At 41.1% G+C, this 22379-nt stretch overlaps 1 protein-coding gene across 12 annotated transcripts in view; it reads right to left on the bottom strand.

Moving 5' to 3' along the window:
- Positions 1–22379, bottom strand: part of PIKFYVE (phosphoinositide kinase, FYVE-type zinc finger containing) — a 63788-nt gene that overhangs the window by 30571 nt on the left and 10838 nt on the right. For 9 of the 12 annotated variants that reach the window (XM_071434785.1, XM_071434782.1, XM_071434788.1 and 6 more), the window contains 11 exons: positions 19926–20097; positions 19003–19210; positions 16538–16627; positions 13442–13580; positions 10675–10832; positions 9754–9865; positions 7915–8062; positions 7253–7420; positions 1929–1991; positions 546–675; positions 22–202 (listed from right to left, as the gene is read on the bottom strand). In XM_071434785.1, coding sequence (XP_071290886.1) covers positions 22–202; positions 546–675; positions 1929–1991; positions 7253–7420; positions 7915–8062; positions 9754–9865; positions 10675–10832; positions 13442–13580; positions 16538–16627; positions 19003–19210; positions 19926–20097 — 1569 coding nt within the window. Of the gene's footprint in view, positions 1–21; positions 203–545; positions 676–1928; positions 1992–7241; positions 7421–7914; positions 8063–9753; positions 9866–10674; positions 10833–13441; positions 13581–16537; positions 16628–19002; positions 19211–19925; positions 20098–22379 lie in introns of those variants that run through there. The other 3 variants (XM_071434781.1, XM_071434786.1, XM_071434791.1) reach the window with 2 other exon arrangements.

The following is a 22379-nucleotide window of genomic DNA, read 5'->3' as shown; positions in this document are numbered from 1 at the left end:
CATCCACTGCTTGAAACTTACTTTTTTGATGTGGACAAACTGGCGGATATCCATGTCATCATCTCTCTTCTTGACATCCGGCCGTACCGTTTGAACTACCTGGCAGACCACGGGAACAATAATGTCCCTCCAGGACAGTGACAGGGACTCGTTGTAGAGAAGCTGCTGAAGCAGTGCCATCATGTGGTTGTGATTAGCAGACCTATAAAAAAGGCAAAATAAATAGATTTCTCATTAAAAAAATATAAAAATACAGTGCAAGGATTAGCTGAAGTAAATATCTTAACATTTACAATGTAGAAGTTCTCTGAAGAAACAGTTGCCTAGAATGTTCTACAGTCAGCTTTAGTCCTGTATTCTATATATAAACAACACAAGATTAAAAAAAACAACCAAAATACATGTAAAAATGCTGTGTCCTTAATGCAAATTATTTCCTTGTATTGCCTACTGTAGCTCAAGTCCCACTGAAAGTTGGTGGAATAGAGGGGCTTCAGAAATTGTTACTCAAGATATGCAAATTCCTTTTTCTACATGTTTCTTACAGCAGCCTTTCCATGGCTTGTTTCTCCCCATTCTCTTCTCTCAGCAGATCCAGATTGCTGTGGTGCCAGCCTAGGGGTGTGAATAAGAGCTCTTTGGACTTCTCCTCCACCCTCCTGTTGAATAACGACTCTGCAAGAGACAAACAAACGTTGTTAATGTAAGGTCACAGATGAATGCTGGTGTCTTTCTGAAAGGCTGCTTCAAAAAGGAAAGAATTTACTAAGACATAAGTCCTAGTAAGCACTGAGTAAGTACTGAGTTTAAGGTAGATGTCAAGGTCCTCAGTATGAGAGGAGACTGACACTTTCAATTACTATATTGTGTCGTAACACCTTAGAACTGTTCTCTGTTTTGCAGTACCAAAATTAGAGGTTACTTCAGCACAGTCCGTGCTTTGAAAGAGTTACTGGGTTATTTCCTGCACAGTTATTATGATATTATAGAGGCAAATAATAAACTTCCACATTGGCTGACGATATTATAAGTCATTCATTTATACTAGTAGTGTATAAATGTTCTTCAAGCAAGTATGTAAGCCTTCAGAGATAAAGCTTAAAACTCCTCAGTGTTAAGCAAAATCTAGACAATAGCAATCTAAGGAGGACTACTGAAGAAAAAGACTCCTAAAAAATAACAATTAACTTCTTCCAGATGCTTCACGTACAAAATTAGCTATGTAGAAGATTAATAGAACCTACATTGATTTCCTCCTTCCTTCTGCAAAAGCTCAGTTAAAAACTAAACACCAGTTTAATCCAAGACTTTATTTTTCAGGCTAGACAGACACTGGGGTTTCTCCCTTATTTCCTCCTCTTCTGAGGGCATCAAAATCAATAGCATTAACTGGGAAGAATAAAAAAGCCCATAAGTGCATCTGGCCATGATACCGGAAAGCACGTGGGTTTAAAAACTCATAAGTGCATGCAATGGCCTTTCATTTCAGAGGCAGTGACTATGGTTGTGATGACAAGAAACCAAGAAAGATTTAAGAGAAGAAGCTTTAAGCTACTCTGTAGAAGAAGTGCAATTAATTGTATCACATCTTCATTTGCTTGCACAGGAAGTTAAAAATTGGTTACATAAATTTGTTGGTGTAGAAACCGTGAACAAACTTCTCACTTACAGTCATTTTTAAAAAAAGTGAAAGCTTTTCATTGAGTCTTTTTGAATGCAGGAATCTGAGAAGTGAAAGAAATTTAAGCTTGAAAGTGCATTCAAAAAAGTCAAAGTATAGTTTATACATCAGTTTTGCCACAAATAAGTTCAGATTTACTGTCAAGTAAATATTTTGAAAGGGTCAGTGCTTTATTAGAGGAGTATTAAGGAATTTCCATCATTATATTAAAAAACACATAACAGCAGCAATTGAAGTTTTTCCTTACCTTTAATGAAAGCGTCACTTATAGAGAACATCTGCTGCCCTCCGTTTTCAGGATTCAAGTACTCTGAAAGAAGGAGAGAAGAGGGATATAGGTGGAGACAAAAGAAAAAAAAGGACAGGTTACACTGGTGTGTGCGGCCATATAATTATAATGTACACACCCACACCAGAAGAAGCAGCATTACTCATCCAAGTGTTTAGTCACCAATTTAGCAACAGCTTGCTGAGTGGTTAAGACAAGAATATCATCTCATTCTTGTTCTATCAAAAATTCTACAATGACAAGAAAACAGTGCTTACTAACGTGAAGAAACAAAACAAACAAAGTAGACACGAGCCAAGACTGAACTAAGAGTGCATTTTCCAACTGACACGGACCACCCTTTTCTAGACCTGAACACAAATATGTTAAGATGTGATCAAACACCATGGGAATGGCCTCCTCACTCAGGTCTAAAAATGCAGCTTCAGAAACCATTTTGGGCACTCACTCCATTGAACCATCTCAGACTGAGGGAGAGACCAGCCATAAGGTTTATCATATACAGTGCAAAAACAAGACAGCCTGCCTTTCAAGAGCTGAAAATCTCAAGTCCAGAACAGGTCAAAGTGTTTTGAGGAATCCATGCTGACAGAGATGGACTCCCAGAAACAAAGCAGAGCAAGAGACAGATCACTTTACACTTTGGAAATATAGTTAGAGCCGGCTGCTAATAATGCCACGGTTGTGGGTTCAATCCCTGTATGCACCATTCACCTAAAAAGGTGGATTTGATGGGTCCCTTCCAATTCAGAACATTCTGTGATATCTGTGAAACAGGATGAAGCTCCACCTACTATCCTCATTTAGCTTGTAAGATCTTAATCTTTCATGCTGGGTACAAAAAGCTTGTTTTTTCCAGAAGCCATTACTTCTTGTGCCTTTAGTTGGCTCCTCACTTATACAAAAAGGGACTCTACAATAAGAAAACAAGAGCTGTAGCCCAACTGTTTATACAGCACAACTACCTGAAGCCCAAAGCCAAGCCTTTATCATCTTTCCTGACAATGCTCCAGACCCATCACAAGCAGAACACAAAGCCAGGCTGCTTCAGACACCGACAGAAAGCAACAGAAAGTTGACAGAACATAACAATCACAAGGCTCTGAGCAGCAGTACTCAGGAGACCCCTTTCATGCCACCATTTTAAATATCTGAGCTTGTTTGCAAATACTCAATAGAGGATAAGTGAACCAAAGAGAAGTTACAAGCCTCCTTTGTAGATTCCTGGTTATTTGAGATCCCTTTCATCTCTTTCTTGGTTTAAGAGTTCAGCATTACAATAAACTACTGCTTTATAAAAGCTGGCCCACCCCCAGCATTCACTCACTCACTGACTATCTAGAGAAAGCCTCATCATGCTCTACCTACACAAGAACATGTATACTAGCACCTCCATCCCTCTCCCTCTTGCAACAGCCTCAGGGCATCAGTTCTTACTGTAAACACCCTTAAATTAGGTCTGGCAAGCCAAAGCACAAGTTATCCCCAGCTGAATCCTAACCTTAGTTATGCTGTGGACAGACACAGGTAGCACCTCCAAGTCACTTCTAGATTTGTAATGATCTAGGTTCTTTCATCTAGGTGATTTTTAAGGTCCCTTACAACCCAAACCACTCTATTATTCTTTTCAATACAACTTCAGCTCCCATAACTTCACTTCTGATTGGTTCCCAGGGGAAGTTGCTGACAAGGTAAGATACCATACCCCTTCTTAGCTCAGACAGATAACGTAAGTGTGAGTCCGAGATGGTTTAGGGTGGCTAACACGCACATTTCTTACCTCACATCATCCCTACATGCATCATGCTCCACAAAATGAGGAAGGAGGACGGGGAAATGTTCCTGTAGCTTATTTTATAACCTGAAAACCCAAGCACCTTCTCAAAAGAAGAACCAAAAGGGCTCCTGGCAACAGCACACTGAGTCTTGGCAAGCAACACTTAAAAGGAATTGCATATGGTTACTCAAATCATCTTCTCTTTCCCCCTCCTAACTACATTCAAGCATCAAAAATACCCAAAATACCTGGTACCATGATCACAAATATCTGTCTGGAAAGGTGTTTATAAAATATAATTTCGCACACTGTTAACTGCATCTCTTCAAAAACAGCAACTAAACCCCATATATAAAATTTATCATGTAATCTCCTCTCCCAATTTAAATGCAGAAAATAATCTTACTTTGTTTCCCCTTCTGATACATACTATGTCTTTAGGCAGATGATATAGTGACTATAAATGAGTCACTATTCTCAGCTAACTTGGAGTCACCCAAATTTCATGGAACACCAGACATTAGTCAGCCTGTAACACCACAAGAAGTTCTGCCATTAGAGTATATACAAACCACTCTGTGCTCAATCACAGCTGGTGGATACATCACGGCCCTTGCTTCAAAGCAGCTGACCTCTGTGACTCTGGGAAATTGCATATTCCTTAATCATTTGAGAAACCCACAAAGTGCTTAGATCAAAGCTGACCTGAACTTCCAGCACTTGATGTTTTCTATTGACAGTCCTCTCCACAATGCAATTACTGGAATTTACACGGTCCTAAGGAAACTAAATTACAGCTTCAAAAGGAAGGTGGGAGGGATCTTCAGTTTCACTTCATTATTTCAAAGGAAGTCAAGTCACTGTCACCCAGTCTAAGGACAAGAGAAAACTCCAACACAATCAAGCTAAATAAGTGTGTCCATAACAGTCACAAGGAAGTTACTGATGCTGACAGTGGCAAACACCTCATGTCACTGATTAACTACAGAACTCTGGCCTTAAAATAACCACCTATTTTACACAAATGCTTAACTATCCAGTTTTGTCTGTCTAATCACTGTGATATTCTAGCATCTTAGATGGCATCTTTTCTTGAATATAGCCAGGATAATCAGAAAAACAAGGTGAAAATCTTCATATTAACTTTATTATATAAAGCCTCTGACTTTAATATTTACAGAACCAAGTTTTAGAAGTCATGTATTTCACTACCCTAAGCACAACAGCATTCATGGTAGAATTTTGTCCCTCCTCGCTACCCACAAAGTTTCAGTCTGTCTATTGCCAAGAAGTGTTTCTTGCTCTTCAAGATATTGTCACTCATTTTAATTTGTTGCTTCCTGGTTAGGTCTTTTCTCTAGAGATTCCCATGCCAGGAATTATAAAATTCACAAACAAAATAAAAAAAGGTTCACTAACTTCTCTGTATTTGCAGATACAGATTTCTCAAAAAGCTGCAGGATACCTACCTATCCACAGTGCATTTCCATGATAATTCCACCCTATCCCAGTTCTGGGCCTATTACTGGTACTATCACCTCAAGGGAAATCCATTCTCTTGGAAGAAATTGCTGCCAGTTTTCTACTGCCAATTACACTCCTACAGAATAACCTGGTTAAGAGACCACAAGTTTCAGGAACATATACCAAACACCAGCAGAGATTCACCAAAGACATCAGAGTGCTGCCAGCATACACAATTCAAAGGCAGAAGTCTTTATCTTTTCAATCCCCTCTCCACTTGCCTTTTCCACTGATCTTCTCTGAGCTCTCCACTATTAAAAGCTTTCTCACAAGAACTCACAAGAGTTCTGCTCTGAGCAGCCTTGATTTGGTCAACAGTTTCCAAGAGCAAGAGGCTCTCTTACATTTCCCCTTCATTATGTACTGCTCCTTGTATAAAGAGAAAAGACTGAAATATGTCTGAAACCAGACAAACAGACCCTACAAGTCCTTGAACATTTGGCAGAGCCAAACTTACTATTGCCTACTTTACTGTCATCACACACTGGAAAAAAAAACCTGCTACAGCTGCAAATTCCTTGGATACAGCAGCACACCTGGGCCTGTTTCAAGCTCATTTAATCCAGCACCCCTCCTTCCAAAAAGGAATTCTTTGGTATATCTGCCTCTCAGCTTTCCTTCCCTGTAGATGCATTAGCTTTTCATCTGATTAGGGCATCAGCTGGAAACAAATTGAGAGGAACCAATAATGAGCTGGTGTCAGTAGTGCTGACAACCCACTTTTGGATCATCTGACATCAACTCAAACTTTTGAAAGTGTTCTGCTTTTCTCTTTGGCAGAAAACAAGCAATTAGAATTCCTTCCTTCTAGACATATTTTTAGCAAATAACAAAAGGTGACTACAGTAGGCATCAATAAATGTCCCCTCTAATTTGTCTCATTCTGCCTCACATGTCTAGCACACTTGGAAAGTCAGCTATGACTGCTTCTCCTCCCTCACTGTCTTCAGAGACCATTTCAGTTTCAGAATATGCCATCTGTATGCAAGTTCAAGGCTGCTGTTCCATTCTGATTCATAGCAACACAAGATCTGTTAGACTTTATAGAAGAATGAATTAATTAAGAGTGCAAATTATTTAACATTGGATCATCTTTTAAAGTCAGAAGCACTGAAAGGGTGGGGTGAAACAATAATTAAGAAACTACTTAGAAGCCGCCAAAGAAACAAGTCTACAAAGCTGATGTAGCCTTATGTAAGGAAGCAGAGCAAAGACAGCCACTACTACCCAACATGTAAAGCAAATAAATATACTAGACCCAAGCCAGTGGCAAGCCTCAGTTTCAGACAGGCCTTCAATCATTTAGAGAATGCAGTTGTCAACATGCAGGCACATTATTTCTTCCATAAAGATGTTGCTTATAGAGTCTTTCAATTTAGTACTTCTTTAGGGGAAAATCCTTTCAAAAGCAGCCTCCAACACCAAGTATTTGATTTCTTCCTACTTAAGTGGATGATCTCTTTTGAAGAAATATTATGTATATGGATTAAGTTAGGCCTTCTTGTTTATCAGTAAGATTCTTCTGGAAAATGTAAGCTTATTAAGGTACAATTTTACGTCAGCACAGAACTCTTCCAAGTTAATCTTGTTCTTTTTTTCTCTGGGGTTTTATTTCTTGCTTGCTGTTTTAAGTTCCATCTCCAACTGTAGAGTCACGTATCAAACTGGTTTATGTGTGGATTATTTTTCCACCCCAGTTAGCCAGAACATAGGTGGATCTGTCTATTATGCATGGGCAAGAGACTTTGCTTCAATGGCAAAGAGAAAGTCACAGGGGAAGTTACACACTCTGCAGAGAAGGCATTTCAACAGGTCTATTGAGCCTCCTCAGAGGTGAGCACACCAAAACTGCAAGCAAGTGCCAGTTAAATATCATATTTTCCCCTCTGTAAGACAGCCACGTAAGCAGTGTCCAAATAAGTCAGTAATATTAGGGCCAGCTCTCCATCATGTGCAACTCCAGCTGGTGACTACCTCGTACCTTTTTGGTCGGCAGGGTGAGGGGGCACATGTGGGTACTTGGAGTGCTTCTTGATATGGAAGTTGACGTTGTCCAGCTCCACGTTCAGGCTGATGGAGGCGGCCGAATCACTGTCCATTGTGGACTGGAAGCTGCTGACTGAAGTGCGCTTGCTAGGGCTGGCGGAGTCTTTTAGCGTTGGGTGAGGGGGAAGATACAGGGGAGGAGAAGGGTTCAAATGGGTATTATGAGGGTACCAGAGAGGAGAAAAATTGTCTTTAATACATAAAGACCAGTGTGCAATAATACAGGAATACAGTATTTTCATATCTCTAATCTTTTCTTCATGTGGGCATGCTGACATACTGGACATTCTTAAGTGCACTACTATAGGGCCTAAATCAAGCAGAAGTCTGCCTGGGAAACAGAAGGCAGCAATTTACATACTTTTCCTTCATTAAAAGTATGAAGCTTTACCAGTTTCAGTAAATTCAAACTACCGTATCCATTGTGAGAAAGTGGAAGACTAGATAGGCTATAGCTCTCTTAGATCCTTACGGCCCCAAGCGCACACACAGAAACACACACAGATAAAGCAAGACATGGTTAAACTACCAAGTCCTGAAGGACTGGGGACAACAGGGGAGAAGGCACAGTGAGAACAAGACTCAGGTGAAACTTACTGGCTGAGTTGTCTTCCCCTTCATCAACAATTTGCTCGTTGTCACTGTCATCAAACTTGATGTCTTTGAACCAGGATGGCTCGGAGTGGCCCTCTACAGAGTTCACAGAGTCACTGTCTGGAGATGGGGTTTCTGAGAACTCTGTGCTCTAGAAGACAAGGAAGGGAAAAAATTATTAAAGTGCAACTCTGCTGAAATATTAAGCAGCCTGCCACAAATGAAGGTCAGGTATTTTAAAAAATCAGAGGACACTCTCAGTGGGCTGAGCCAAGTTAGTCATAGAGTTACCCCCTTTGGTGTGAAGTAGGAATTCTTTGGGACAAGAAACTAGTACTTCTTTACAATTCCCAGTCTCTGCCTACACTCTGCTTCTAAACAAATTGTGCCTAAGTGGCACTAAAGGACAAGTTTATTATACTGCACATTTCCTGTCATCACATCCAGGTAAGCAGCTTTGAAAGCTTGCTGTCTCCAGCCAAGGCAGGTGACAGCCTTATCCTTCACCCAGAAACCAACATGCGCAGCTTTTGGTGGAGCCTAATTCTAAGTTACTGGAGCAATTCTTTAACTGACCAATGTAGCCCCAAGAGTTTCAATCCAAGATGGACTCTAGCTGGGCCTACTGTGTCAAAGCAAGGACTGGCCAGATTGTCAGAGAACCTGGAGACTACCTACGTAATTTCCATCAGCCTTCCTCATGCCTCCAAGCACCTCAAAACAAAGTTATCATCATCATGCATTTGGCTGCAGTGAGTGCAGCAAGCAACTGAGTCAACAACACCATTTCTCCAGACTCTTGTCCAGAGGAACAGTGCTTCCAGCTGATGAGAACAAGAAATTACTTTAAACATATAACATAAGCACCTTACAAATAGAGATGCATAGGGACTTGCTAGTTAAGAGCAAGTTTTTACCAGGACACTGAGACAGCTGACTAGTTGAGGTATCAGATGAACCCCAGAGCAATCTCAAGGGAAGTCACATGACTGTGTCCATATGACTGAAATGCATGAGGCAGAGAAATGCTACTGGCTGCAATCTTTCTGTCTGAAGTCCATGGGACAGCTAAGCCACTCGTCATTGTAAGAAGCTGAAGAACATGAAAGGCTCTTCACTGAAACTGAATGTTTTCAGCTAAGAGAGGCTACAGAGCTCTCTTGTTCAAGCTAAAAAACCCAATACAATCTCTCAGGCCAGTGACTGCCCTCACCCCTCATTAGATTTGATTCCAGTGAAGTACAGTAGGACAGAATCTCTGGTCACTAGTTCCTGCCTCCCCTCAGGTAACTAGTCCTGGTTGGGAGGCATGAAAAAGACCTCATCCCAAACTTGGATCATGTGGCTAAGGTACTGAATTCCTTATTACTCCATCACTGGAGATCAGAAGAAGGTTACCAATACAATATATCTAAAATATCCATTTGGAATTTTTTTAAGGAATTTTGAAACAGAAGATCACCAATGTGTCTCCATCACCAGTAAGTGCACACAGATTCTAGATTCTGCACATGACAACACAGCTGCCACAGGCACAGACTGTGCCACCTTGAGGCCTCTGTGGAAGATGTCCACCACGAGAGGCCTGGCCTTTCCCTCACTTTAAGCAGCACAACATGTAACATCTCATTCTCCACAGAGGGCAGCCCCAAAGCTTTCTGGGCAAATGAAATTTCCTTAGGCTTCAACCCATTAAGGAAAAAGGCCTGCCCCCCTACTTTCTGTACAGGAGACCTGATTTAGAAAACATACTACACCTGTTGAGAACAGGATTAGAAAATATTCTAGTCAACAGCCAAATCCCAGAAGAACAGTATCTTTCAGCTTTCCCACTCCTTTTACCTGCAACGGTCTGTAGAGAGCATATTCATCTCTGAAGAGCTGATCATGATGACTGACACATTCCAGCCAACGCCCATCAACCAGTGCCTGTCCTATGGCAATGGCCTGGACCCTGGAAGTATAATAGAGATGGTTTTCTGTGTTTTGCTCTTAACACATATGGTTTATGATACAAGCACACTACAAAAGGGAAGAGTCATTTTGCTATGCACTATTTGACCTGTTGGTATTCCATTCCCATGTTCAACAGACACTATTTACAGTATTGTGGTGAGGCAGCACAGTGTACTAATTCATGCATGGATCTAAATAAAGAGACTGTCAGTACTCTGAACTCAGCTGAGGTGTCCAACATATGATTAAGACATGTTGTTTGTGCTCCTCCAGTATTGTTGAGTTATGTATACTGATCTTCTCTGTGGGAGGACTGTTGCTCTACATTTAAGAACCATCTCCATTTTATCCCATTATCATATAATTAAATACACAAGATTGTTTATATTCACCTACATGGTTAAGAGTCTGCCAGCTCCACTGAAATTTTTGCTATCAAACACTATTAGTGGTCTCTGATCCCAGAGGCACACTTGCTCTTTGGAGCAGCAGTGAACACTTTTGGACAATTTCTGTAATACATGCACTGTTCTCCATGTGAGTGGTACTTGTCCCACAGCTACCTCGCATACTGGTTTCCAAACCAGACAGCCTCCCGTGCCCTGTTGTTTGGGGGCACATGGAGTCAGAATGGAACCTACTCTGGGGTAGGCAGTAAAGGGGAGATTTGAGTAAAGGGGGTTTTCTCTCTCATCTCCCTGCAAAAGGGCCCATCTCTGCAGTCTAAGGTACCCTACATCAGCTCAAACTCACAACCTCCTCTCATACAGACAGAGGACACCTGTTGTCCTAAAGCATCAGGATTACCTCGTGGTTATGTGCCCATTTCTCATGAGCCAGTTGACCAGCTCTTTTCCCACAATGCAGTTGGGATGTGTCCGCAGCCAGTAGCGGTGGTCTTGAAATTCCATACCACTGTTATGATGGCAGATTTTCTTCCACAGATCTTTCAGCTGGACTGAGTCCTGGACAGGGAGATGTGCAAATTAATTACCAGCCTAATCTCAGCACTGGTTCCAAGGGCATCAACCCAGGCCTTCAGATCAGCTTCTAGATCAAAAGCCCTCCATAAACAGGCACAGAATCTAAGCCATTCAACATAACCTATGCAAAAGTGCAAACAGAAATAACAGACAGATATAAAACCAGCTCCTTATTTCCTTCCATTCATATCCAGTTGAGAACAATAAAAAAAACAAAGTGAGAGATACAGGGGTTTTGATGAGGCAACCTTTTGTATTGCCTGCAGAATACTTATGTCCTCACTACTGTCCCCTTGCACCCACTCTTAAATTCAGGAGGTATAAGCAAACACAGAGGACATCATCCTTGGCAAGACAGTTTTTCTATATTATCTGTGCTCAACCCAGGCATTGTGAACATATTAGTCCAATATCAAGATCAGATATAAAGCAAGTACTTAACACAGCAATGTTCACTGCTAAGATACTATCTCATATTGAGGATCCAGTTTTGTATTGTCCAGCATTTATGAAGCTTTTTTAGGCACTGCTAGCTTATGAAGCTTCTTTAGGCATTGTTAGCTTTGGCCACTAAGAAAAAAACATGTGTATTCCTCCCAACTCAAATAACTATTTTTGAATCTGTGACTCTCTTCCCCTCACCACATGGAACACATCAGTCTATACCTAGAACTTATTTTGGAGCCTGCTAAACATGTGCACCAACTCTTCTGTAGGCTGTGCTCCATCCAAACTGAGCTGTTTTCCTGTCCCTAGCCACTTTTGTCTTCCCATATATACCCTCAGTTAGCACAGCACAAGCCATTACTGCAGGTGGAAACTGGGATCTGGAACTATTTTGACCAAGCAGCACACCACCCCAAGGTGTGGAGAAGAGATACTGCAGCTCACTTTCCCAAATGCCTGATTTATTCTATTTTTGTGTAACAGAATTTTAATTACATTTTAACTGGTTTCAGCTCTCCAATTAACTGTCACATTATTGCATTTTCCAAAGGGTGCCCTGAGGCTCAGGTGTTATGCTCCATTTTATTGCTGGACTGGCTTTCTGCTTTCAGTTCCAGCAGTGGCTGTTCTGGGTATTCCCCTAAAACCAATGCCAGCAGCTCCCCTTCCATACCACCTATGGAGTCAAATGGATCAGTACCAGAACACAACAGGATCACACAATTTGATGCAACTGGAGTCTCCACAGTTCAGCTGTCTTGAACTGGTGAATACAGTAAACTGAAGAAATTGGCAGAACAAAGAAAATCCTTCCAACTCAAGGATTTTGACCTCTAGTTCACTGCAGTGTGTGCTTATCCCAGTGTACATACAACCTTCTCTACCTTTATTTCATGAACAAAGTTCATTAGTCTTCTGAATGGACTAGGTTAGGCTTTAAATCAACTCCTGACAGAGGGTCAACTCCACACAGTAAGGGTATTAGACAAACAGTAGAAATGCATAGAAAATCCTTCATTAATTGACACTGTCTTCTGCTCTTACATGAATAAAATAGTACCAGCCCTCTTCTTCCTCAAGAAAGAAAATAGACCAAAAAAAAAATCAAACAACTTGAAGACAAAGAGCCCCGAGACTTGAACATCTTGCTTCAAGTTGCATTCACAGAGGTCTGAATTTCCTTCTTCCTGCATTAACATACATCTGTGAAGCTGAGTGGTATAAAAACATGCCTTAAATATGTTTCTCCCTCAGGTGGTTATCCATTTACTCAGGAACTAGGAAAAGAGTTTTGCAACTAAACAGGAGTTAGTGTTTCTACACCCTCAGGCACACTTGAATGCATACTGCTGACAGCAGGCAGAACCTGGTAACACAGAATGAGCCTGATTTTAAAGTGGCAATGGGGCACAATCTTGAATCTTTCAATGTGTGAAAAACACTGCCTTCCCTTCTCTGCAACTTCTTTGCCTTATTTGTTGGAAACACTTCCCTTTATTTCCCTCAAAGAAACAAAACAGTTTTTTACTGTTTAGAAATTTATACAGTAACTGCAACCTACAACATTGCCTCTGGGGGGAAGGGATAATAGGACTACACAGAACATGGTTGCACATTGAGTTTTCTTTTAAAAAGTACATCATTACGACCTTCTATAAAATCTTTTACTTATTCTGTAAACAAAAAGGGGCCAAGTTATGTTTTGGCCCAGTAAGCTATAAGGGCTTCAATTTATTCATCATGGTGTAACTATTTCAAAGCAGCCATTTAAAGCTCCTGATTACGTGGCCTATGAAAGAGAAAATCTCAACTTGAAGAAATACAAAAAACAGGTCACTGCATTACAGCTGCAACCATGACAGATTTAACTCAAAGAGCCACCATACCAACTCCACACTTAGCAAGACTAAAGTTGTAAACATTTGAATGCAAAAACCCCATGAAACTATGATTTATTTCAGGAAGACAGTAATGTCCAAAGCAGCATCAATATTTTCCATCTTTGCTCCCCCTGGAGGAGAAGTCCAGGTAAGAGTGCTTAGAGAAGAGCCTTAAAAGGCAGCAAAATACTCCTGCTGCATGGCACAAGGAAGGCAAACTTCACTGTCCTCACAGAGCAAGGCAAAGAGAAGCACGAAAGGTACCAGAAGGATTTTGCGCTCATCCTCGCTGGTCTCTGCCTTCATATGAGTGCGAGTGGCCTGGGGGCTGACCGAGGTCTCGTAGGCAGGCACCATGGGGGACCCTGAGCGGTCCAGAGACAGGTTAGTGATGCTGGCTGACCTGCAGGGGACAGAGAACAATTCCATTGTAAGTACTCATCGTGTGGTGCTTCACCACAGCAGGCCTTTATCTTGTAGCATACTAAAAAACAGTTCAATCCTAGGACACTGTTTACTCTTGTCAGTACAAACTGCTTAATGCTTCCTCCCTTGTCAAAGCAGAAGAAAGGCTCCCTAGGAAGCAAGTGAATTGCTTTGGAACTGCTAAGGTAATCATAAACCTCTGTAAAGATCTTGTATGAAGCAGCTGGAACTAAGTTTAGGCACACCAATTCATACATGTCTGTATTTAAATTGACTGGGGAAGGGATGGCATGCTGGGTAATTAGAAGCTCCAGCACTTTGGAGACAAGACAAATGTCAGCAAGGGTGGCCAACACCCAGATCCCTGTAACAGAGCACTGAGATTTCATCCTCTCCTTGTCCCATTTAAAATTCCTTGTCCTCAGCTCTCAAATACATGGCTGAAAGCTTGCAGAGTCTGAAGTTTGAGCACTTGTTCCCCAGAGTGGCTAAACCATTTTCTGAAGCTGGAGTCACTGCAGTGGGCAATCCCCCTTGTACTGTGACATGGAGCACCCCCCTTATCTCAGCACAGCTGTTAGGAAATCTTGGCTGTGCACCCCAGCACAAACACGCCGTTTTGCAATTATCATTGCGAAGTTACAAATGCAAACAAGTTCCAGATACCTTCTGTTTCGTTAACCCACAACTAGACCTGAGACTCTGAATAACCAGAGTGCAACTTCTCATCATATAGCAGCAATTGCAATGTAACCTATCAGTGCTAAGAGCACTCTAAGGAGAGAGAATGGAAAACACTTCTGCATACATCAACAGGGAAACTCAAAATGCCAGTGCTGAACTGATTGAAGAGGCTTGCACCAATCTCATGAAAACAGTTGCCAGCCTCTAGCCTTTGGAAAAAAACTTTGGTAACTTTGGAGAACTTGCTAACTGGCTAACAGACATACTATAATTATTCCCAAAAATTCTCCATGGATGATGCGGCTCAGTCCAGGCATGAAAAAAGCAATGCCACCCTATTTCTGTTTTTTTTTTTCTTTCTGATTACTGCAGAGTAATGCACCTTATCAGAAAGCATCCTAATGCACAAGATGAGGCTGACATGGAAGTCCATAACTAAGCACTCCTGACAGTTGTTTTGCAACATCTGCCTTAACTGTGCAACATACCTGTAAGCAGCAGGGATTTTTTATTTGGGTGTGAGTAAGTTAGAACAGTGAGATTTCATATCTGTATCTTTATCATCATGAATTATATTGGGGCCTTTATTATATACATGTTTTTTAAAAACAGAGAGGGAGATTTTGCCATGGAAATGCTTATCCTTTAGAAGGACCTGCAAGGGAGCAGTTTGAACCCTGCTTGCAACATTTGACTGTTCTGCTGGGGTTTTCCCCCCTTCATAAAAACCAAGACTGAGAACAAATAACACATTTCCCACCCATGGGGAAAACACATAGCAATACATAACTTCTGTTACCTGCCTCTAAATGCACTCAGCCTGCATATTTTCTGCTTCATTTCCTCTAGAAAGAGGATAGTCAAGTTTCTCTCAAAGAAATGGCTACAGCTGCTTTGAGAAGATCTAAAGGCTAACATCACTTAACCTAAAGCCAGCAGCTTGTTTTCCAAAGGTTCAGAATTTTTAACAGAGATACATTATACCTCATCATTACACATGTCCAAACAAACAAGTACTTTTCGTGACGCCATGAACAGCCAGAGTTAAAATTTCACTTGAATAAGCAATCTGGGCCTGTCAGATCAAGATTAGAACCATCCTACTACCACATATTTGAGCAAACAGCCAAAGCCTTTTAAAATAGAGGTATATTCAATCAGGAAGCAGGAGACCATCCTCAAGGTTTCAGACATTTCTTGACGTCACAGCAGTTATTTAACATTGGACTTTTAATTCTGGACTCCTTGCCATGTTTGCCCAATATTGATTTTTGGTACTCATTTATTCACCAGTATTTTACTCCCCCAGGTGAGATCTTTGGGTCTTAGATGTAGAGTCAGTGTGCATCTCCTCCTAACCATTCCCATCACCCAGACGAATAAAGGCTGCAAGCAGACCATTCTCCAAAAGGCACACCCAGCACCCTTCTCAGCTGAGTTCCCCTGTCTTCACTGGTCCTGCCAGATCCCTCCAAACTGCTAAACATTGTGTATTCCTCTAACACCAATGCAAAGAAATTGCTGAATGTCCCAATTCCAGTTTGGAAATCTGGATTATCTTTACTCTGTTCCTCACCTCTCTGCCTTACCTTCATTTCCTTAATTTAACCATAAGAGAAGCATTGCAACCAGCACCATAGTAGAAGCACTGTGAAGTGGGAGCTACTTGTACTTCTAATACCAGCCTATTTAGTGGGATTAAGCTCAAGTACTCACAAATTACACTAAAGCTCTCATGAACACTTTCAAGTTCATCCCAACACTCTTGCAAAAAGATCTATGAAGGGATTTTAGCCTAAGGAAGCTTGGTAATTTAAACAAGATTACCCTTAATGGAAGAGCAAAGGAAGCAGATGGGGATGCACACAAACAAACAAAAACTACACCTCTGCTCCTCCTTGACCTGAGTCTTTTTGTCTCCCATCACCAAATAGGTGTTATTCCCTTTTCTTCAGCTTCCTCAGAACTGTACTTTTCTTAGCCATTTCCTTCCCTTCCTGTCCTCTTCACCACCACTCCTGCTTGACAAAGTCAGAAGCAAACTACAGGCCCTGAGAAGCAGTACATTTGTTAACATGAACACATACACAAATGATTCTTCCTTACCACTCCATATGGGCAGTGAGATGTCCCATCTTAGACATGAAACAGCACTTTCAGTAAAAATGAGCCTGGAAACCCAGGTGTTACAGCAATGAGTATGCTAGGAGTGCATCCAGAACAGAAAATACTCAGAAATTATTAGTTTACCTGTTTCTAGCTGGTGACTTCCCTGCATCCTCCTGGACAGACCCAAGGCGTGCAGACAACGTGGTAGCTGAAGAGTCTGGGTGAATCAAACTGCAGGGAAAGGAGCATGGCAGAGATGTTTGAGATATCTGTGACATCCAGCACATCAGAACAACTGTAATTAAAGTACAGTTAATTGTCATGATACCTCTCACATCCATGATTGTTAAATCAACAAGGGAACAGGGAGAGCTTAGAGCTTTCCCCATCTGTAGGCCAAAGGTATCTGGAAGACAGTGCTCCTGTCTTCTTCCAAACTCAACTCTTGAACAATACAGACTATTCCTACTTCCTGCATTATCCTGCCTTCCCACCTGCTTCCCCTATTTCCCTTTCTTACACCTCTTCCTTTCCTACAGGCTGCTAGTAGAGGCTTTGGCACTAGATCTCTCCAGTATACCATCTTTGCAATCCAAGCAACGCTACCCATGGCTACTGCTAGACAGCTTTTGCCAAGACAGCCTGACAACCTTCTGTAACTGTTTAACCTGATCCCAATCTCCTTCTGTTTCCATCCCAGGAGGAAGGACAGCAGATGTTTGAGCACCATCTAAAGAAATTCCTGTCGGCAAAGCTGTATCAGACCTAAGCCGCTACAGGCCAACTGATACAGCCACGCTGCTGTGCTCTAGCACAATAAATGCTCCTAGCATGATAAATGCTCTTCATGAGAAACTGTAAGCAGAGCAGCTTTGCCTGAGTAGCTGTACTTATCCAGAGTACACCACCCCTTCACTTTTAAAGGACATGGCCCTTCAAATTAGTTAAAGCAGGAACTCTGTGTTCCACCTGTTCGAAGAGCAGAGCCACGTCTGACAAGTACATGCACCATCAGTCTCCCCAAATGCTTTTCTCACTGCTTTGCAGCATCTTATCTCAGATAGATTATTTTGGAAAGAGAAAACTGCCAGGTTTTCTTTTGAAACAAACTACTCCTCATGCAGAAGCCACTATTAGAACACAAGCTCTGCTCCATTACAAAGTTGTGAGTTATCAGTTCCCATCGTGGCACCATTTAAATTCAGTATCTTGTGTTTAAATATCTTAAGGTCAATCAGGAACTTACAAAACAGTATTTAAGAAAAGCACTGTAACCCACTGCAAAGTGCAACAAGCACTGACGAAAACGTTAATCCTGCTAAAGCAACAATAAACCACCTAATCCCAAATCTCTCTTCCTCTCACACATAAAAGAGGTCCACAATTACTCAGTGTCTCTCAAAAAGACTGTGATATGAGTTATGAGTCTTTCAACAATAGGAATTATTTTGAGTGCTACAAATAAAGATATAGATTCTTTCTTTACATGCTCATGTCTACAGGCTGCTGAACTGTTGTTATAAAGGCACTAACAACACATCCGAAGACAAAACTAACAATACCTTTAGTATTTTGTACATTTGAAGAGAAGATTCTGAGAACATCTACTTATTTCCCAATTCAAAATTTGGTAGTATTTGTCCCATGCATTGTTACATTATCATTTTAAATGACCATAACATTAAACCAGAAGTACTTTTCTTTATTTAGGCCTAAACCTGATAATTTAAATGTTTCCAGACAGAAGCATCATATTCTGAAAAGCAACATGCAAGGCAAGAGCCAGGGTACTTTCTGAATATAGTAAATGGTTTGACAGGTCTTTTTTTAAATGCTATCAGAAGAGCTGCTATGGGGCATATGTCACTAGCACTACCACTCAGATAAACAAAGGTTCTGACTCAAGACCTCCTCAGTAGTTTCACATCTGCCTGTTCTTCTGTTTTAGGGAAATGAGCACAAGTACCATACCTGACTATTTCTTCTTCCTCACAACACTAAATTAAATCAAGGTATTCTGAAAATAACTTGCATAGAACTTGAGAAGTACAGTGTTCTTTTACTCATGGTCCAAAAATAAAGATTCCCTCATTTGAGACCAATAGGAATAAATATACTTTGAAAGGAGATTGGAGGATCTTTATAGGTCCTCTCTATTGTCCACTTCATCTGAAAGGTGGTTACTTCCATCACTTCTCTTTTACCTACATAGAGAGTATTTCTTATGTTCTCTTGCCCCACCTGAAATGTGACAGGTAAAGCACCAGTGTTACATTGACTTGCCTCTCAATACAGTGATGGTTAGATGGTGTGATTTTGGTTCTGTTTTTTTAAATTCTGAATACAAAAGCCTGCTCTGTCACTGGTACAGAATCACTGAATCAGTACATTAAAGGAAGAACTGCAAAGAAATTAAAACTTCACTAGAAATGTTTCCATATTTCAACATGAAGAGAAGAATATTGCAAGCAAGCACAGAATTAGATTCTTTTTACAGGAGTTGGAATCTAAGTTTACTAGGTGGAAACCCCCAGCTTTTGTCTAGGCAGCTTTCAGCCTGAGAACAGTTGAGATTGCAGAGCTGAGCATGCAGCCACTGCCTTTACCTTTGCCAGGTCAGATCCTCCTCCAGGAAGATGTTGCGGCTGGCTTTGCGGCTCCCAACCGGTGTGCGCGGCTCGCCGGGATCCAGCACGGACACAGAGCACGCAGAATCCGACAGCGCGTTCAAGTCTTCTCCAATGGAGTTGCTGTCTGTGGAGTGTGCATAGCTTAAGGCTATTTTCCGACAGTAAGTGCAGGCTCGGAGATCCCCTATGGAAAAGGGAACCAGAGAGTGTAAGCAAACAGAAACAAATAGAACTCTGTTCCTGCAGGATCAGAGGTGTATAGTGGTGGAAACAGAAGGATTTTCTGTTTCAAAACCTCTTTGCAAGTCTAATTCTCATACTCTCTTAAAGGGCAAAACCCTGGATAATTACACACTCAGGAAGTTTTTCCAGGGCAAATGGTACCTCACACAAGATCATTAAAAGAGGAGAGAGAAGAGAGGCAAGAAGAGGAAGAGGGAGGGAGGGAGGGAGGGAGGGAGGGAGGGAGAACACACGTGCCCACTGAAATGATGGCAGAACAGCCAGTCAGATATGACACTGCAGCTGATGTCTAGAATTTGGTAACTGGTATTTGAATGATTTTCCCCTGACCCTCAATTAAAACATGTGGCTCATACTTTAATACTACTGTTACTCAGAGCAGCTTTTCCTCGGGCATACTTTATTGTACTGCACACTCTTGTTCAATAGTGGCCATATTTGTTTTGTAGTGTGGTAAAAATTAGCAGGCATGGCATAATCCACCATCTTTCATAGAGAAACTGGTAGAATTAGGTCCTGTGATTCTTTTTTCTTGTTTTTAAGCCCACTACAGATCTCTACAGCATTTTCTAGAAGATGCCAGGATCTCAGATGCAGTAAACCAAACAGAGCTGAGCACACAGAGACTGCTCTGTTTCTCAGTAAATAAACCCTACCTGTGTAGCCCATGAATTTTCCAGGGATTTCCTGATTGCAGCATCGACTACAAAAGATCTGCCCACAAAGTCGACAGTGGTGCCTCCTTCGGAAAGTGGTGAATTTCTCACTACAGTCATAACATTCTTTGCACTGGCTGTCAGGCATCCAGTACTGCTTCAAGTCACTGTCCTACAAGAGAAGACAGCAGATAAAAGCTTTTTCTTTTGTAAATAAGAAAGCATGTTTAGTTTCATGATTCTTTGTAGACTATGCCTATGGAAAAGAAGATTTTATATATTCACATATCCATGCACATGTATACACACTCTTGCATAAAAGCACACAAAGGATTTTTCATGTGGTTTTACAGGGAGTCAGAAGGCTGAGAGCTCTGAATTAAGAGAATAAACCCAGTAGGACTTTGCCTCCTTGATCCAAGATGAAAGCAAAGCAGAATAAAATTATCATAGGATGTAGCGAGAAGTCAAAAATAAACAAATATATGAAGTAATGATTGCCCTCACCTCTCATTTGCCCCCAGCACATGAGAGGTCCTCAACTAGCACAATTTAATAATGAGAAGGAAAAAAATCCACCACATATCAATTGAAGCTCTTATCTAGGAGTAAATTGAGTTATCAGAAATTATCACTGCAGGAAGATCATTTCAACAGCTAATATTGGGATATGTTTTGAAAGGATTATAAATACATGTAAAAAGTTTTATTATTTGATCGTATTTTCAACACTTCAGTAAATAGCTGTAAAAGTCCATGACTGATCTTGTTTCAAAACTCCAGGTTAACTGCTATGTGAAGAAAACTGAAATTCACATTCAGCAGACAACAACATATATTAATTAACAGCACTGGTATAGCCACAGGAAAAACATAATCTTAAAAACAGAGAGTTAAAACTTGCATTGGTGTAGAAGCTATAGAGCAAGACAAATTCTCAATTGTGATTCTGAGCACACCAGCTGCAGCTCCCATGGATGGACACAACTGCTAATGGTCACATGACAGCTCTGCCTGTGCAACACTCTTTGCTAGAGTTCAGTTCTGGCAAAAAAGCCTTTTCAGAGGGACTGAATACATCAGGTTTTTCTTAGGAAGAGAAACTGCTGCAAGCATTATCTCAAAACAACCAGAGAAGAGAGTAATCATACAAAAGAAAGGTGATCCCTGCTCTCGTTTTCACATAATCATAAAAACCCACTGGGTTTTATTTTAAATTGGGATTTATTTTTGGATATTCACAAACTAAAGTTTGACATAGCTGCTAGACCAATTTTGAGACCAAAGCAGTTATGATCAACAACACAATACTTTCATGCTGTCCTCAGGCAAGAAAACCCACACATAAAGAAGCTGAAGTCTGCTCAAGACAGTCTAGTGTTTTAGAGAATCTAGAATCACTTTTTAAGATAAACACTGAGCTTCAAGCAGGGAAAATTGGAGTGAAGAGCTTTGCCAAGGAACTGCTGCAAAGCTGCAGGGGATGCTATATAACAGTTTCTTTTTCAACATGCATAATAAGCCAGGTCTCTGGATCTACCACATAGAGAAGGGCTGTTCCAAACACCAGTGCTGTGCCCCACATGCATGTGACTGTGTCCAGAAACCCAGTCACTGCTGGTCACACCTCCCAACTCTCTGCCCTCCTTGCAGGCTGTTCTTATCATGAGGGAGGGTTCAGAACAGAAGTTTGGCCTGCCTTAGCAGGAAGGCTCATTAGAAAAGCACCTTCCAGAATCTGATACAAGCTTTCTACAAAAGGAAAGAGGTCTCCTGCAGAGACAGGCCAAGCCCACAGCAGGAACAAACTGTTACCTGAAGCGACTCAAGCAAAACATGGCTGCAGTCAAGAGCGGTGATGCATTACCTTTTTAACAGAAATCAGCATGCTGACAACTAACAGATTGTTTCCAGAAGACCTGGTCATATTCATTTACTGCTGTATCCTGTCTGTTTCAGCACTCCTCCAGTAGCTTCAAATACATCTGAAAATCTCTAGGGCCTTCAGAAGTTGCCACAAACTGAAATATTAGTAAGGGGCATACTCAATGCCCTGCTTACTGCAATGAAAGGCTTCTGCTTCACTCTCAAAAATCTTGCCCTTTCTATCAAAGTAAGATTATTCTTACAAGCAGAACAGCACTGGAAGCTAAGTAAGTTTTCTCAAAGTCTACCTATAAAAGCTATCAAGCCAAAAGCTGTTTCCTTCCTCTACCAGTTTTTAATTAAATGCACTTTTGCCTGTTCATGTCTTGCCCACAGACATAGCTATTTATACCCTCACTTATAAATAGGTGTGGATTCTTTCCTCAACTAGAGCCTCTTCTTAAAGGTATGGTCCAACTCAGCAGATGGAGATGAAATCAGCAAGTCAGTAGCAACCACCAGACTCTTGTCTACAATAGAGACTGATTAATGGGTTACACCTTTCAAGCAAATATTGCTGACCAATCA

The sequence above is a fragment of the Agelaius tricolor genome, unplaced genomic scaffold, assembly GCF_023055355.1.
Source record: "Agelaius tricolor isolate 1412-34295 unplaced genomic scaffold, bAgeTri1.0.p SCAF_10, whole genome shotgun sequence".
NCBI classification, from domain to species: Eukaryota; Metazoa; Chordata; class Aves; order Passeriformes; family Icteridae; genus Agelaius; species Agelaius tricolor.
Note: the sequence above shows the minus strand (reverse complement) of the source record. Positions and strands in the feature narration are given on the sequence as shown.